At 37.5% G+C, this 16,119-nt stretch overlaps 1 protein-coding gene across 9 annotated transcripts; it reads left to right on the forward strand.

Annotated features, from left to right (window-relative positions):
• Window positions 1-3,018: 3,018 nt before the first annotated feature.
• Window positions 3,019-15,751, forward strand: LOC127633735 (catechol O-methyltransferase domain-containing protein 1-like). 9 transcript variants are annotated; one of them, XR_007969244.1, is made up of 8 exons: window positions 3,019-3,083; window positions 6,661-6,791; window positions 8,583-8,688; window positions 8,775-8,897; window positions 9,046-9,096; window positions 9,179-9,312; window positions 12,191-13,128; window positions 13,165-15,751. XR_007969244.1 is itself a non-coding variant. In XM_052113017.1 (7 exons), the coding sequence occupies exons 2-7, from the start codon at window positions 6,687-6,689 to the stop codon at window positions 12,341-12,343; spliced, it is 672 nt and encodes a 223-aa protein (XP_051968977.1). In that variant the 5' UTR covers window positions 3,019-3,083; window positions 6,661-6,686; the 3' UTR covers window positions 12,344-15,750. The 9 variants fall into 9 exon arrangements, 1 of the variants encoding a protein (XP_051968977.1); XR_007969243.1 differs by having other exon boundaries at window positions 13,200-15,751; XR_007969242.1 differs by having other exon boundaries at window positions 12,191-13,634; window positions 13,705-15,750.
• The last annotated feature ends 368 nt before the right edge of the window (window positions 15,752-16,119 follow it).

Below are 16,119 nucleotides of genomic sequence, written 5' to 3' on the forward strand. Positions count from 1 at the left end.
TTACATTAACGTTACATTAAAATGTATTTTAATTGACACCCTTATAGGCTAACTGTCAATCGGCGACTAGATGTGGGCGTGTCCAGCAATGCGACAAAGTGGGGATTCCAAGTAGGTTTAAATAATCAAATAGTCTGTAAAATTAACTATTAAATGATTTGTTTTGAATATGTGTTACATGTATGACAGCAAACAAAACCATATAAATGATCAGATATTGTGAATAAACGTACAGCAATGGAATGACATTTGTAAGAATGTCATTTATAAACGTTACTAGGCAACCGGTAGTGGGAACGCCCACTAGCGACTTCACCGCCAGCCACTGGCGACCTGCAGCGACAAAGTCGCTGGCAGTGTGTACGCAGCTTTAATGTTGATAACAAAATGTTTTTATTTCAAATCATCCCTCGTTTATTTCAAAAGATGCAGAAATCGAGTTTCCAGTGAGACACTTACAATGTAAGTCAATGGGGTTTATTTTTGGAGGGTTTAACGCCAGAAATGTGACGCTTATCATTTTATAAAAAGCACTTACATTAATTCTTCTGTTAAAACTCATGTGACTGTACAGCAGAGCTGGACTAGTAACCTGGCATTCCGGGCATTTTCCCGGTGGGCCGACGCACTTTGGGGTGGACTGGCCATGGGGAGATCTGAGCGGGCGGTGCCGAATGGGCCACAATAAACAAAAATTAGCCGCTGCATTATGCAGAACAGAGCCCAAAACGACCCCCCACCCCCCTGCCCAAAGATGCTCAACATCTTTAGGCTCAGAGTGCTTGTCCAGAGTATATTTACGGGAGTCTACAATAGGCTACCCCAACATTACAACACATTTGCATGTACATTTATGCATTTGGCGGACGCTTTTATCCAAAGTGACTTACAGTGCACTTATTACGGGGACAATCCCCACGGAACAACCTGGAGTTAAGTGCCTTGCTCAAGGACACAATGGTGGTGGCTGTGGGGATCAAACCAGCAACCTCCTGATTACCAGTTATGTGCTTTAGCCGACTACGCCACCACCACATGCACATATGGGCATGAAAAGATACTACGACCCTCCTGAGAAAGGAAAACCACCATGTGACCAAACCACCTGATCTGAGAAGAACAGCGGCCGTTTGATGCTGGTTTAGCTCTGGCGTTAATTTACACATGTGCAAAACTCAACAGAAACAGCTTAACGCCTCTTCACGCCGTAGACCGTTTCCTCAATAAGGTCTTTATTATGGGCTGAAATCTCGTTTGAGCTCGAGTTCAGTGACAAATACCACCCTTCAAAATGTTGCCCAATTATCGGTTTCATTGGGTTGATGGATGCCAGCTGGGCTTTCAGCCTCTGGACTCAGTTACAGTCCATCAGTCACACTGACACACGCCTGTGAGGACATGCCAAGGAAAAAGTCCATAAAACTGTAGGCGGGCAGACTGCACAGAGCCGCATTAATACCATCATACACTGTAAGAAGTGACTTAAACAGACCGAAGCTCATCATTCCTCTCATGTATCTCTGCTGTCTGTTCCATTTTAAATGATGATGTGATGGATCAAAAGTTAAGTGAGATGAGAGAAGACATGTATATTACCGAATTCATAATGTGTTACTTAGCAGTTGTCATGGAGACAATATCAGCACTACATGTGCTCTTGCAATACAGCTGGTATGCCTGGAAACATGGGCATCACTTTGAATTGAGTTATAACTTTACACAGAAAGGGTTAGTAAGCGATATTATCACACTAAAATCATGTTTACACACATATAGCGTTTATTTCTTGTGGCTACACTTTTGAAACACTGAGTATTTTAACGTTTACGGATTTGGCCCCATTCACTTCCATTGTAAGTGCTCCACAGGAACCAAGATTTTTTTTTACTAAGAAAAGGAAGAATGATTCAAAATGCATGTTCGTGGGGTAACCAACAACATGTCACAAATGTCCATTGTATTAAACCCGGAATATTCCTTTAATGCTGCAGAGATTTATATCCGTAAAACAGTCGTGTCTAGAAGGTAACCCTCTGATTACCAATAGTCTCGCGAGAGTGGCATGCGACGTTCAACTCACTGCGTGTATAGTATATATTTGTAGTCTAAACAGTTTATAGTTGATACTGTTTATTTGCAGCCTAAACCAAAACCTAAGCGTACCTGTAAATCTAACCTCAGATACATCAAATTTAGACTCTCGCGAGAGTTTGGAAGCTGGGCGGTTACCTTCTAGACAGCCCTGAAAATGAAATTCCTGCAAGTCATCATGACCTGTACAATTTAAATGTTCCTTGATAACACTGATATCTGCTGGTGAATCTGACAAACTACAGCCAATCTATGTACAGGAACACTCAGATTCTGCAAAGTTATTCTTTCATTGTTTATTACAAGGGTCGGACGCCCATTTTATTTATATTTTTAATGAATTTATTTTTTGCACAGATCTATTTATGATTACAATAACTGACTTCAAAGTAATTTTGATATATATATTATATATATATATATATATATATATATATATATATATATATATATATATATATATATATATATATATATACCAGTCATTAAAAAATTACTTATGTTTGGCCTGAGTGGTGCAGAAGAATGTTGTATTATTTTATTTAATATTTTTAATACACCACAAATAAATTGCATATCTAGTGAGAGCTATTTTTGACCAGACTGAACCTTGTTAATTTCACAGTCGAAAGATAATTACTCCATTACTGATAATTTAATGTCTTGAAAAAGCAAAAATCACTTCCAAGCAAATGCATATTGCAAACTGGGAATAAGAGTAATACAAGTTAATAATAAATGTGCAACATTTGGAGTAATTTTAGGAGTCAGTTTAACAGAGGAATGTGAAGCTTGAGTAACTCAGTGGAATTAAAGAGGGTTTCTAATAACGGCTGTCTGTGCTTCATTTCTCCAGGCATTGTTCTAAAACAAAACGATCTGTCATGTTTAATATTCATGATTTGTTTGATCAATCTCCACCCCCAAAACTGAAGGCATTTTACAGAAAGTCGAAGCATTAACAGAAGAGAAAATCCACACCTGATACACTTGTGAGTTACAACCTTTCAGAGCACAAACTCCTTTATTTTAATAATCAGCAGCATATTTTGGAGATGATAGTGATGCAATAATACATTAGGCTATATAAGCATTTTGTCACGAGTTGCGTACTGTATCTTTAAATCGTGCATGTTTAAGAAGAAACCCTGCTTATTTTATGACGCATATATAGCCTACGTTAAATGTAAATGCTCTTTAAGTGGTTTATGGAGGGGCACCGGGATTGTTTTAATAATTGGTTTCGCTTTCATATGACATTTGATTAGACAGTTCAATGAAAATTAATAAAAATACATTTTAAATAATTTACGAATAAATTACACGTTATCGCTAATTACGACCGTTTTAGTATTTATTACATAATAATAATAATAATAATAATAATAATAAAAATTACAGCTGCATGTACATTTCTATGAAAATTAAGTAAAATACAATTTAGAATAATGTATGAATAAATTACACGTTATCGCAAATTACGACCGTGTTAGTCTTTGTTGCATAATAATAATAAAATAATAATTACAGCTGCATGTACATTTCAATGAAAATTAAGTAAAATAAAATTGTAAATAATTTATAAATAAATTACACGTTATCGCAAATTACGACCGTGTTAGTATTTATTACATAATAATAATAAAAATAATAATTACAGCTGCATGTACATTTCAATAAAAATTAAGTAAAATTAAATTTTAAATAATTTATAAATAAATTACACGTTATCGCAAATTACGACCGTTTTAGTATTCACTACATAATAATAATAAAAATAATAATTACAGCTGCATGTACATTTCAATGAAAATTAAGTAAAATTAAATTTTAAATAATTTATAAATTACACGTTATCGCAAATTACGACCGTTTTAGTATTTATTACATAATAATACAAATAAAAATAAAAATAATTAAGGCTGCATGGAGCGGTCATGTGACGATTCACAAAAGCATGTAAACAAAGGTCCTGTCGTAATGCTCGAAGTAAATGCGCATTATCAAAGTTTGCATCAGCTACACAACCGACAAACTAGAACTGTCCCAGAAAAATCAACAAAATCTCGTGTTTCTCTGGACGCGTTTCCGTTACCAGCGCAAACCGAGACTTCCGGTGCTTTAAAACGCAGCGCTACAGCACACTAGCAAACATCTTTTTTCAAAGGTTAAATATTTAACATCGCAACCTAATACAAAAATATGACAGAGAAGGGTATTAAAAAAGGTTGGGACATTATTAAAAATTGCAACAGATAAAAAATATAACCGATTTAAAAACGCGATTTGCACATAAGGTGAGTAACGGAATACATGTAACGGGATTACTCAAGGATAAGGTGTTGGAGTGATGCTGCTGTCAAATAGTGATGGTGTTGTTTTTTTACATCAGTAATGTCCTGACTATACATTGTGATCAGTTGAATGCCACTTTGGAGAATTAACGTACCATTTTCCTTCCGAAACAGCGAAATCTGTACATTATTCCAAACTTTTGTCCGCCATTGCGCGTGTAATATATATATATTATTATGTTTTCTTAAGCTGAATAGCACACAAAACGTATTAGCTCATGAATTTGAAAATCGCAAGGATTTAAAAATTATTTATGATTTTAAAAGTCATATTAAATTAATTAAAATCACAACGAGGTCAGTTGCATTGTATATAATAAAGAAAACATTTCAGATTAAAAGACAATTAGATTGGGATACATTTTGACACGGCTGAGAAAAGCAAAATGTCAAAAATAATAATAATAATAATAATGAAAGGTTAATTTGGGAACTGTTATAGCTTTATTAAACTTCAAATAATACGAAAGCAGATCATGTAAATAACTACAAACTCCGAAACTGGCATTTCTCTGTGCGGTCAGCGCCTCTTCTATGCGTCGTGTGAATGTCCCGATCGAAGGGGGAGAGATTGATACTGCACCGGCTGATGCACACTCTGTCACGGGACGCTTATGCCTCGAGCGCACACGCTTAAAGCAGCTAGACTATAACATGATTGCTCGTGAGTTATTGCATCATAATATATGTGTCACTGTGTGTTTCTTATCGTGAAGAACATTGTCAATACGCAGCTTTATTAATAAGAGAGAGAGAGTTTGTTATTTTGTGAGTTAAAGATGGATTGAAGTGAACCGAAAGTGAGGGAGGAAGTCTTCGCCCCGTTATACACGCCAACAAAATACGTTTATGATTTGTTTTTCATTTTGGCTTGTTTTCCAATATAAATATGTAAAACTCATTTAAAATAGCGTACATTTACTTTAGCCGCTTCTGCTGAAGAACAAATAGATATCTAAGAATGTTAAATACAATATTAAAATTACAAATATTTTAAAATATCTAAAAATAGTTTAAATAATGTTGCATTCACCCCAGAAGCAGTATATCTGATATTTAGACTTGCTTTTAGAGAATAGATCTTGAATACGAGTATATTTAGTCTTTACTGCACTCGCAGAAGTATGAACAAGTGAAAAATACACTAATATACAAAATACACTTACTGTATATTTAAGATACATTCTCTTAAAGCAAGTCTAAATATCTTATATGTTGCTTCTCAAGTAAATGTTTCTTGTTTAAAGGATTTTTAGACCATTTTAAATGTAAAACAAGACAAAAACGCTTGATAACGAGGATTTTTTGCTGTGAATTTCTTTACTGAATTAAACTTAAAGGGTTAGTTCACCCAAAATGATCCCATAATTTACTCACCCTCAATCCATCCTTGGCGTATGTGACTTTCTTCTTTCAGCCAAACACAATTGGAGACTTTTTTGGGCTTCAAAATCTAAGGTACCATTCACTCCCATTAAAAAAATATCCCTCCAAGCTTTATAATGGGAGTGAATGGTACCTTAGATTTTAGACCCAAAAAAGTGCATCCATCCATCATACAAAGTAATCCATACGGCTCCAGGGGGTTAATAAAGGCTTTCTGAAGCGATACTTGTAAGAAACATATCCATATTTATAACTTTACAAACTATAATCACTGGCTTCCAGTAACGGCGGCCTGCACGTTCACAAGAGAGTCGAGTTCCAGTGTGTGATGTAGGCGTAGCGTAAGCTCCGGTGAGAAGTGACGAACTAACCCTTTAATAAAAAGTATTTTTTTATTTTATTTTCCCCCCTTTTAATTCAGCGAATGTCATTTAGAGGTATTTTTAAAAGATGATTTTGTCCTCTTTATTGTAAGTAAGCACGTTTAATACAACCTTTTAAGTCGGGGCACAAGCTGAATAATCGGCTAAGTGCTAACGATTAATCGTTGCAATAATCGCAGAATAATCATTATATTAATCGATTATCCAATCGATTAATCGTTAGTTGCAGCACTAATATGTTACCATGCAGTTGACCCTCCTTATGAATTTTTTATAATAACTTATAAGCATATATATATATATAAATATAATGTAAATATATTTTGCCATTTCAATAAATACAATTTCTGTCAAATGTGGCATATTTAACAATACAAGTAATCTTATATTTGCACTTGTGTATATTTCATGTCCAAAAGTAATTACTTAATTTCTTCTTTCTCAAGGCAAACGCAAATCGAAATTCTCAAGAATGTCATCGGGTAAAAGTCACGTGGGTGGTAAGGACGACCCTGTGATGCAATATCTCCTGAATCATTCTCTGAGGGAGCACCCTGCCCTTAAAAAACTGCGCCTGGTAATACCTGCTTACTCTTAATTCCATCTCCAAGTTTATTATTAGTCAAAATCTAAACTCATTTTGCATTGCACTGTTTTATTCTTTACTTACAATTATTTGGTATATTGAAGACCACATTAAATCATATGATGAGTGCAGTTTATTTGGAAGATGTGTGTCGAAGAGCTCAATCCCCTTTTTTTAGAATAGCTAATAGTCTTTAGTTTGCATTGATATAGATGTAGTCTACAGCCATGGCCAAAAGTAATATATAAGTATAAGTGTGCTGCTTCAGTATTTGAAGATGATTTTTTTACATGTTTCTATGGTATAATGGAAAACAATGAGAAGCATTTCATGAGTTTTAAAGGCTTTTATTGGCAAAAACATTCAATTTATGCAATGAGTCAATATTTACAGTGTTGACCCTTGTTCTTCATCACCTCTGCAATTCACTCTGGCATGCTGGATATCAGCTTCTGGGCCAAATCCTGACTGTTGGCGATCCATTCTTGCCTTATTAGTACTCGGAGTTGATCACAATTTGTGGGCTTCTGCTTGTCCACTCGCCTTTAGAGGATTGACCACAGGTTCTCTATGGGATTAAGATCCGGGGAGTTGCCTGGCCACGGATCCAAAATGTCAATGTAATGATCTCTGAGCCTCTTCATTATATCTCTTGCCTTGTGACATGGTGCTCCATCATGCTGGAAAATGTACGGATCATCACCAAAGTGCTCCTGGATCGTTGGGAGAAGTTGCTCTTGCAGGACGTTTTGATACCGTTTGTTATTCATGGCAGTGTTTTTGTGCAGGATTGTGAGCGAGCCCACTCCCTGTGATGAAAAGCAACCCCACACATGGATGGTCTCAGGATGCTTCACTGTTGGCACGACACAGGACTCATGGTAGCATTCACCTTTTCTTCTCCGGACTATCGATTTTCCAGATGTCCCAAACAGTTGGAAGGGGAAATAACTTTGAACCAGTCTTCTGCTGTCCAATCCTTGTACTTCCTGCAGAATTTCAGTCTGTCCTTGATGTTGTTCTTGGAGAGAAGTGACTTCTTTGCTGCCCTTCTTGACACCGGGTCATTGTCCAAAAGTCTTCGCCTCACTGTGAGTGCAGATGCTCTCACACCAACCTCCTGCAATTATTGAGCTCTGCACTGGTGGAGACACAATCCCGTAGCTGACTTCTCAGGAGGAGACGGTCCTAGCGCTTGCTGGACACTCTGGGATGTCCTGAAGCCTTCTTCACTGCAGTTGAACCTCTCTCCTTGAAGTTCTTGATGATCCGGTAAATGGTTCTTTCAGGTGCAATATTCCTTGCAGCAATTTCCTTGCATGTGAGGCCATTTTGATGCAAAGCGATGATGGCTACACGTCTTTCTTTAGAGGTAACCATTGCGAACAAGAACACAATGATTGGAAGTACTTCATCCCTCCTTTTATAGCAATCAGTCTGCTCTTATCATCCAATCAGAATGATCGAGTGATGTCACCTGACTAGTGCTCGTTCACACTTTCCCAGGTGCTGCTGATATGATTAGTGAAATTATGTTAGCTGGTCATTTTGTGCCAGGACCAAAACGCAGGGTTGGCGGGTCGATTCCCGGCCCACACGACTCAACATGCTGAAGTGTCCTTGGGAAAGACACTGAACCCCAAGTTGCTCCCAATGGCAGGCTAGCACCTTGCGTGGCATCTCTGCCATCATTGGTGTGAATGAGTCACAATGTAAAGTCTAAAAAAGTGCTATATAAGTGCAGACCATTTAATTCAAATTTGAATGCATTTCATTTTATAGAAAACGATGGATCATAAATGGAATTTCATCATGGTGGCGTGTGAGCAGTCGCAGTTGATGGCAAATCTGGCTCAATTAATCAAGGCCAAGAAGGCTATCGAAATTGGTATTATTATTGATCCCAAAACATTCTAGAAACATTCATCTATGTAAACTATAATGCTGAACTGTGTATGTGTATGTGTGCTTTAGGTGTATATACAGGCTATAACGCATTGAGTATTGCTCTCGCGCTGCCGGAAGATGGAAAGGTGATTGGATGTGACGTAAATTCGGAATTCACCAACATTGGTAGACCCTTCTGGAAAGAGGCGAGTAACACCGAGAGTGAGCAAAATCCTTTAAAACGAACTCACCCTCATGTTGTTCCAAACCAGTGACTTTCTTTCTTCTGTGAAACACAGAAGTCCATCTAATAAATCTAATAATTGTCCTTTTTATCTTCTGAAATACTCTTAGGCAGGCGTTGAACATAAAATCGACCTGCGTCTGCAGCCGGCACTGAAAACCCTCGGTAAGATCTGGATTCTTTCGAGAAGCATTTTGAAGTGTAATTTATAATCAAATAACCTTTTGATTATGGCCTTTGTTATTAGATGAGCTGTTGGCTGCAGGTGAAGCCGAGACTTTTGATTTTGTCTTCATTGATGCTGATAAACAGAACTACGACAACTACTATGAGAAATCTCTGCAGCTGGTCAGGAAAGGAGGAATAATCGCCATAGATAATGTAAGTTATTGCATACAGAAGCCCTGAGTCTTATTGCCATCCTGAGCCTACGTCCTACAAAAAAAAAAACAACTTTTATGCATAAATGTCTTATACTCGCAAGGTTACAGAATGCATGTGGACTTTTATCTGTTGATTTATAAATGTATAGTTCTAGTGTAACACTTGATGGTTACATAGCCCAACAATTTAAAAAAGCGCAATATCAATGGCAGCATCGATATTCCCATCGCTGAAGGTCATCAAACAACCAGAAGTAACTCCAGTTGTCACACTTCACAAAGAATGCCATATTAAACATAAATATGTTAGAAGACTGTCTAACACATGTTTTTTCTTTATTAAGATTTGCAAAGAATTCTTGTTATTGTATGACACTATAACGTAACATTTAATAATCAGCAGATAAAGTAAAACAGACATTCTGACACCTTGTTACCATAAGAGTTCATGCTTACTTAGTGGCACCTGGTGGCAGAGGTTGGTACTGCATGCTAATTGCTAGCTAGCAAGGGTAAATAAATCACATTTATTGCATCTTGAAGAGAAAAAAAAAATCAGAGAAAAGAAATTGAGGAAAAAAAAAATTCAGAGAGAAAAAATTATTTACAATTTTATATATATAAAAATAAAAATATATATAAAATATATTTTTTATATATTTGTATAATTTGTTTTTTTCATGCTTACCGAGAGTGGCACCTGGTGGCAGAGGTTGGTACTGCATGCTAATTGCTAACAAGCAAGAAAAGTTTTTAAAATAAAAACACATTTATTGCATCTTGAGGAGAAAACAAAAATCTGAGAAAAAAAATGACAGAGAAAAATTATTAATTTTTATATATATAATTTTTTAAAATATATATACATTTAAACTTTTTATATATATATATATATATATATATATATATATATATATATATATATATATATATATATATGTAAATGTAAATAATTTTTCTCTCTGAAATTTTTTTCTCCGATATATTTTTAAATTAGCATGCAGTACCAACCTCTGCCACCGGGTGCCACTCTCGGTAAGCATGAATAAATACATAAAAAATGTATACAAATATATAAAAAAATATATTTCTCAGATTTATTTCTCCTCAAGATGCAATAAATGTGACTTTTCTCCCAATTTGGAAAGCCCATCTCCCACTACTTAGTAGGTCCTCATGGTGGCGCGGTTACTCGCCTCAATCCGGGTACCGGAGGACGAGTCTCAGTTGCCTCCATGTCTGAGACCATCAATTCGCGACATTTTATCACGTGTCTCGTTGTGCATGACACCACGGAGACTCATGCTACTCTCGATGATCCACGCCAACTCACCACACGCCCCATTGAGAGCGAGAACCACTAATCACCACCACGAGGAGGTTACCCCATGTGACTCTATCCTCCCTAGCAACCGGGCCAATTTGGTTGCTTAGGAGACCTGACTGGAGTCACTCAGCATGCCCTGTATTCGAACATTTTTCGTTCACTGACGTCCCTCCCTTTGCAAGCCAATGAGCTCTACTGCCGTTCATGCCTGTATACTGACGTCAGCACGAGCCAATAGCATTCGAGTGCATGCTGTGAAGAAGCACATCATTGGTTCAACCCGCTGAACGAATGCGCCACTTCACTGAACTAGTACTAGTAAAAATGTACAGTTAAAATGACGTGAATTACAAATGGAAATGTTGTGCTTTGATGGACAGTGTAAGATATTATTAGGCTTTCCTTGGAAAAAAATCAAGCCCAGGATTTGACCAAATATAGGGAAAATACATTTGTGGTGAAAACAAATCATAAAAGTGATTGATGACCACACATTACAATGACATAAGGACGATATTGAAACTCGTAATAATTTTTTACGGCTAGTATTGTTCTTTTATTGTACAGCTTTATAGAAAGTCATGCGCAGCCGTTCAGAAAATGATAGATATGCTTTGTGTCATTTGTGGGGAAGTGCTTATGATGCTTAAACAGTCTGCAGGGCTGAAGTATCTTAATAAAGGATAATTAGACTTGTTTTGGTCATGAATGACTGCTTTTGGTTCAATGCAATTACTTAAAAGATGGTCATTTAGGGGGGCCTAAGTTGCTCAGCGAGTATTGACGCTGACTACCACCCCTGGAGTCGCGAGGGCGTGCTGAGTGACTCCAGCCAGGTCTCCTTAGCAACCAAATTGGCCCGGTTGCTAGGGAGGGTAGAGTCACATGGGGTAACCTCCTCGTGGTGGTGATTAGTGGTTCTCTCAATGGGGCGTGTGGTGAGTTGTGTGTGGATCGTGGAGAGTAGCATGAGCCTCCACATGCTGTGAGTCTCCGCGGATGCACAACGAGTCACGTAATAAGATGCGCGGATTGACGGTCTCAGACGTGGAGGCAACTGAGACTTGTCCTCCGCCACCCGGATTGAGGCGAGTAACCGCGCCATCATGAGGACCTACTAAGTAGCGGAAATTGGGCTTTTCAAATTGGGAGAAAAGGGGATAAAAAAAAAAATGTAATAAGACAGGTCATTTGGCGCCATCTACAGGCACAAAGGCGTAACTTGAAGAAATGGACAGTAAGTGAATTCACAGAAATGTATCAAACACACACCACTTTGGCAGGGACGGATTATGACTTGCAAAGGCCCTGGGGCCAATTATCTCCAAGGGCCCCCCAAGAGCGAGGGGATCACCAAACTAGATTGCGCAGCCTTAAAGCCCAGGGCACCCCCGGGCACTAAAGTGCCCCCTGGTAGTCAAGGGCCCCATTGGCCCGGTCGGTAATCTGTCCCTGCTCTTTGGAATAACTTTATATTTCACTTTTAACCAGCCATCATTCTTGATATTTTCTCATAATTTATTGAAACTCTGGTGACCCGTTATCTCAGGTCCTGTGGGGCGGGCGAGTAGTGAATCCAGCAGAGGGTGATGTGGACTCCGTCAGCATCGATAACATGAACAAGAAACTTCACAAAGACGTCAGAGTGAATCTGAGCATGCTCACTGTGGGCGACGGACTAACGCTAGTGTTCAAACTCTGAGCTCGTAGGAGACACTATGTGCCGAAGGAACTTCCAAAAAAATCCCAAATAGTTACAAAACCTAGTGAGCTGCCTTCCTGACGTGAAGTCCTAATTTCCAGAATGCATTGCGACAAGAAAATAAATCGAGCAATTTGGGATTTGATTGATTTTGATCACCACTTATCACTCAATTTTCAAATTTTTATTCTCAGGAAAATCAGAATAGGGGTGTCACTAAAATTGCATTTTGTTTTTTATTTAGTACCACACTGAAAAAGCTATTTGACAGTCATTTGGGCAGTCACGATTATGAAATTTGGCTGACGATTAATCGTCAGTGGGATAATTTCAATTATGACGATTAATTGTCGCTGAAATAATTGCGATTATGCCGCTTGATTGCCGAATGAATACTTTCGGTTATGCCGATTAATAATCAAAGACATTATTGCGTTTGTGCCGATTGATATTCAAAGAAATAATTGCACTTGTGCCGATTAGTCGTCAGTGGGATAATTTCGATTATGACAATTAATGGTCAATTAAATAACTGCACTTATGCCGATTATCACAGAAATAATTGCGCTTATGATGCTTGATTGTCGAATAAATTTTTGCGATTATGCAGATTAATAGTCAATTAAATAATTGCACTTGTGCCGATTAATCATTGGTGGGATAATTGCGATTATGTCGCTTTATTGTCAATTAAATGCTTGCGCTTATGCCGATTAATAGTCGCAGGGATAATTGCGCTTATGCCGATTAATAGCCGCAGGGATAATTGCGCTTATGCCGAATTAGTAGCCGCAGGGATAATTGCGCTTATGCCGAATTAGTAGCCGCAGGGATAATTGCGCTTATGCCGAATTAGTAGCCGCAGGGATAATTGCGCTTATGCCGATTAATAGCCGCAGGGATAATTTAATTTAATTAATTTAATTTAATTTTAATTTAATTTGACCAATTGTCACACATTATACATACATTTCTGCATATACATGGTGAAATTATTTATTTTTCACATATCCCAGCTAAGCTGGGGTCAGAGTGCAGGGTCAGCCATGATACGGCTCCTGGAGCAGATAGGTTCAAGGGCCTTGCTCAAGGGCCCAACAGTGGTGTCTTGGTGGTGTTGGGGCTTGAACCCACGACCTTCTGATCAGTAACCCAGAGCCTTAACCGCTGAGCCACCACTGTCGATTAATAGCCGCAGGGATAATTGCGCTTATGCCGATTAATAGTCGCAGGGATAATTGCGCTTATGCCGATTAATAGCCGCAGGGATAATTGCGCTTATGCCGAATTAGTAGTCGCAGGGATAATTGCGCTTATGTCGATTAATAGCCGCAGGGATAATTGCGCTTATGCCGAATTAGTAGCCGCAGGGATAATTGCGCTTATGCCGATTAATAGCCGCAGGGATAATTGCGCTTATGCCGATTAATAGTCGCAGGGATAATTGTGTTTATGCTGATTAATAGCCGCAGGGATAATTGCGTTTATGCTGATTAATAGCCGCAGGGATAATTGCGTTTATGCTGATTAATAGTCGCAGGGATAATTGCGTTTATGCTGATTAATAGTCGCAGGGATAATTGCGCTTATGTCGATTAATAGCCGCAGGGATAATTGCGCTTATGCCGATTAATAGTCGCAGGGATAATTGCGCTTATGCCGAATTAGTAGTCGCAGGGATAATTGCGCTTATGTCGATTAATAGCCGCAGGGATAATTGCGCTTATGCCGAATTAGTAGCCGCAGGGATAATTGCGCTTATGCCGATTAATAGCCGCAGGGATAATTGCGCTTATGCCGATTAATAGTCGCAGGGATAATTGCGTTTATGCTGATTAATAGCCGCAGGGATAATTGCGTTTATGCTGATTAATAGCCGCAGGGATAATTGCGTTTATGCTGATTAATAGTCGCAGGGATAATTGCGTTTATGCTGATTAATAGCCGCAGGGATAATTGCGTTTATGCTGATTAATAGTCGCAGGGATAATTGCGCTTATGCTGATTAATAGTCGCAGGGATAATTGCGATTATGCCGATTAATTGTCTCGTAATGGCTCGATTAATTGTCATATTTTAAAGGTGTGCTTGTTTTCTGCATGTGTGCTTCATAATAGGGATAAACTATGATTTCCTTTAACGGCTTTAAATATGTGTGAGTGACGTTGAATAAATATTTCTAAATACTTAAAATATGTCTCTGTTTTTGGTCAACTTTAGTTTTGGTCAATTTCACCTTGGCACTCGTATACTTCCCAATTTTTTGAATAAAAATTTTAAATGTAATTGTTACATACATTTGATTATATTTATATATTTGACATTTTTTAAATATTATGCAATAGCAAAATATTTCTTTCCTAATTTCTTCACTTTCGCACATTATTTTAATGCTCTAAACCCATGACTCACAAAACCTTTGAGATTTCATTCATCATTTCATCACCAGAGAAATGAAGCGTTCTCTGTCACTGTGGGTCATTAACACCGCGTGTATGAACCAGGAACATCTGCCCTTACGTGATCGTTTAAAGTGCATTCACTATCAAAATTTATACTTGTTTGTTTATATTTACGCAAGAGTTTGGCACAAGCTTCTACTGTCAGCGTGCACATCAGACCAATTCATGCACTCTTCGGGACAGGAGCTTGTTGACCTCCGTGGTGCGTCTCAGTGACACTCGGACTCGTTCAACTGAGTGACACACAAATGCGCCGTTCATGGCATTCATTCAGCATAATGACTTATTTGGGAATTCAAATGTGATTGGAATTTGAATGCACAATAATCACGGTTGTCTCAAAGGAGGGCAAAGCCAGGAAATAACTTTTGGGTGGACCTCAATAAAAATGGATGGGCCAAATTGTTTTTTTTAACCAACATTTTCTTTAACAACAAAAAAGGCGACACAACTCTTTCAAGCGTTCAGAAATCAGAATTTATGCATTTTTAAAAATATTTTATAAATATGTATTTGAAGTCATCCGTAATTTCCCAAATTAGCCCCTGGCCCACCCTTATCTCAAATAACTGCGATCAGATTTAATAGTCGCTACAGGCCTATCCAGATGCAAATCTGAAAAACACAGAATTGCGATTGTGCCGCTTAACTGCTGATTTAATACTTTCGATTATGACGCTTAATATTCAAAGACATCATTGCGATTATGGCGATTAATTGTCAATTAAATAATTGCGCTTAATGACGCTTAGTTGTCGAATGAATAGTTTCGATTATGACGCTTAATTGTCAAATGAATAGTTTCGATTATGACGCTTAATTGTCAAATGAATAGTTTCGATTATGACGCTTAATTGTCAAATGAATAGTTTCGATTATGACGCTTAATTGTCGAATGAATACTTTCAATTATGACGCTTAATTGTCAAATGAATAGTTTCGATTATGACGCTTAATTGTCGAATGAATACTTTCGATTATGACGCTTAATAGTCAAAGACATAATTGTGATTATAACGATTAATAGTCAAAGAAATAATTGTGATTATGACGCTTAATTGTCGAATGAATACTTTCGATTATGACGCTTAATTGTCGAATGAATACTTTCGATTATGACGCTTAATTGTCGAATGAATACTTTCGATTATGACGCTTAATTGTCGAATGAATACTTTCGATTATGACGATTAATAGTCAAAGACATAATTGTGATTATGACGATTAATAGTCAAAGACATAATTGTGATTATGACGATTAATAGTCAAAGAAATAATTGTGATTATGACGATTAATAGTCAAAGAAATAATTG

The sequence above is a fragment of the Xyrauchen texanus genome, chromosome 40 (assembly GCF_025860055.1).
Source record: "Xyrauchen texanus isolate HMW12.3.18 chromosome 40, RBS_HiC_50CHRs, whole genome shotgun sequence".
Classification (NCBI taxonomy): Eukaryota; Metazoa; Chordata; class Actinopteri; order Cypriniformes; family Catostomidae; genus Xyrauchen; species Xyrauchen texanus.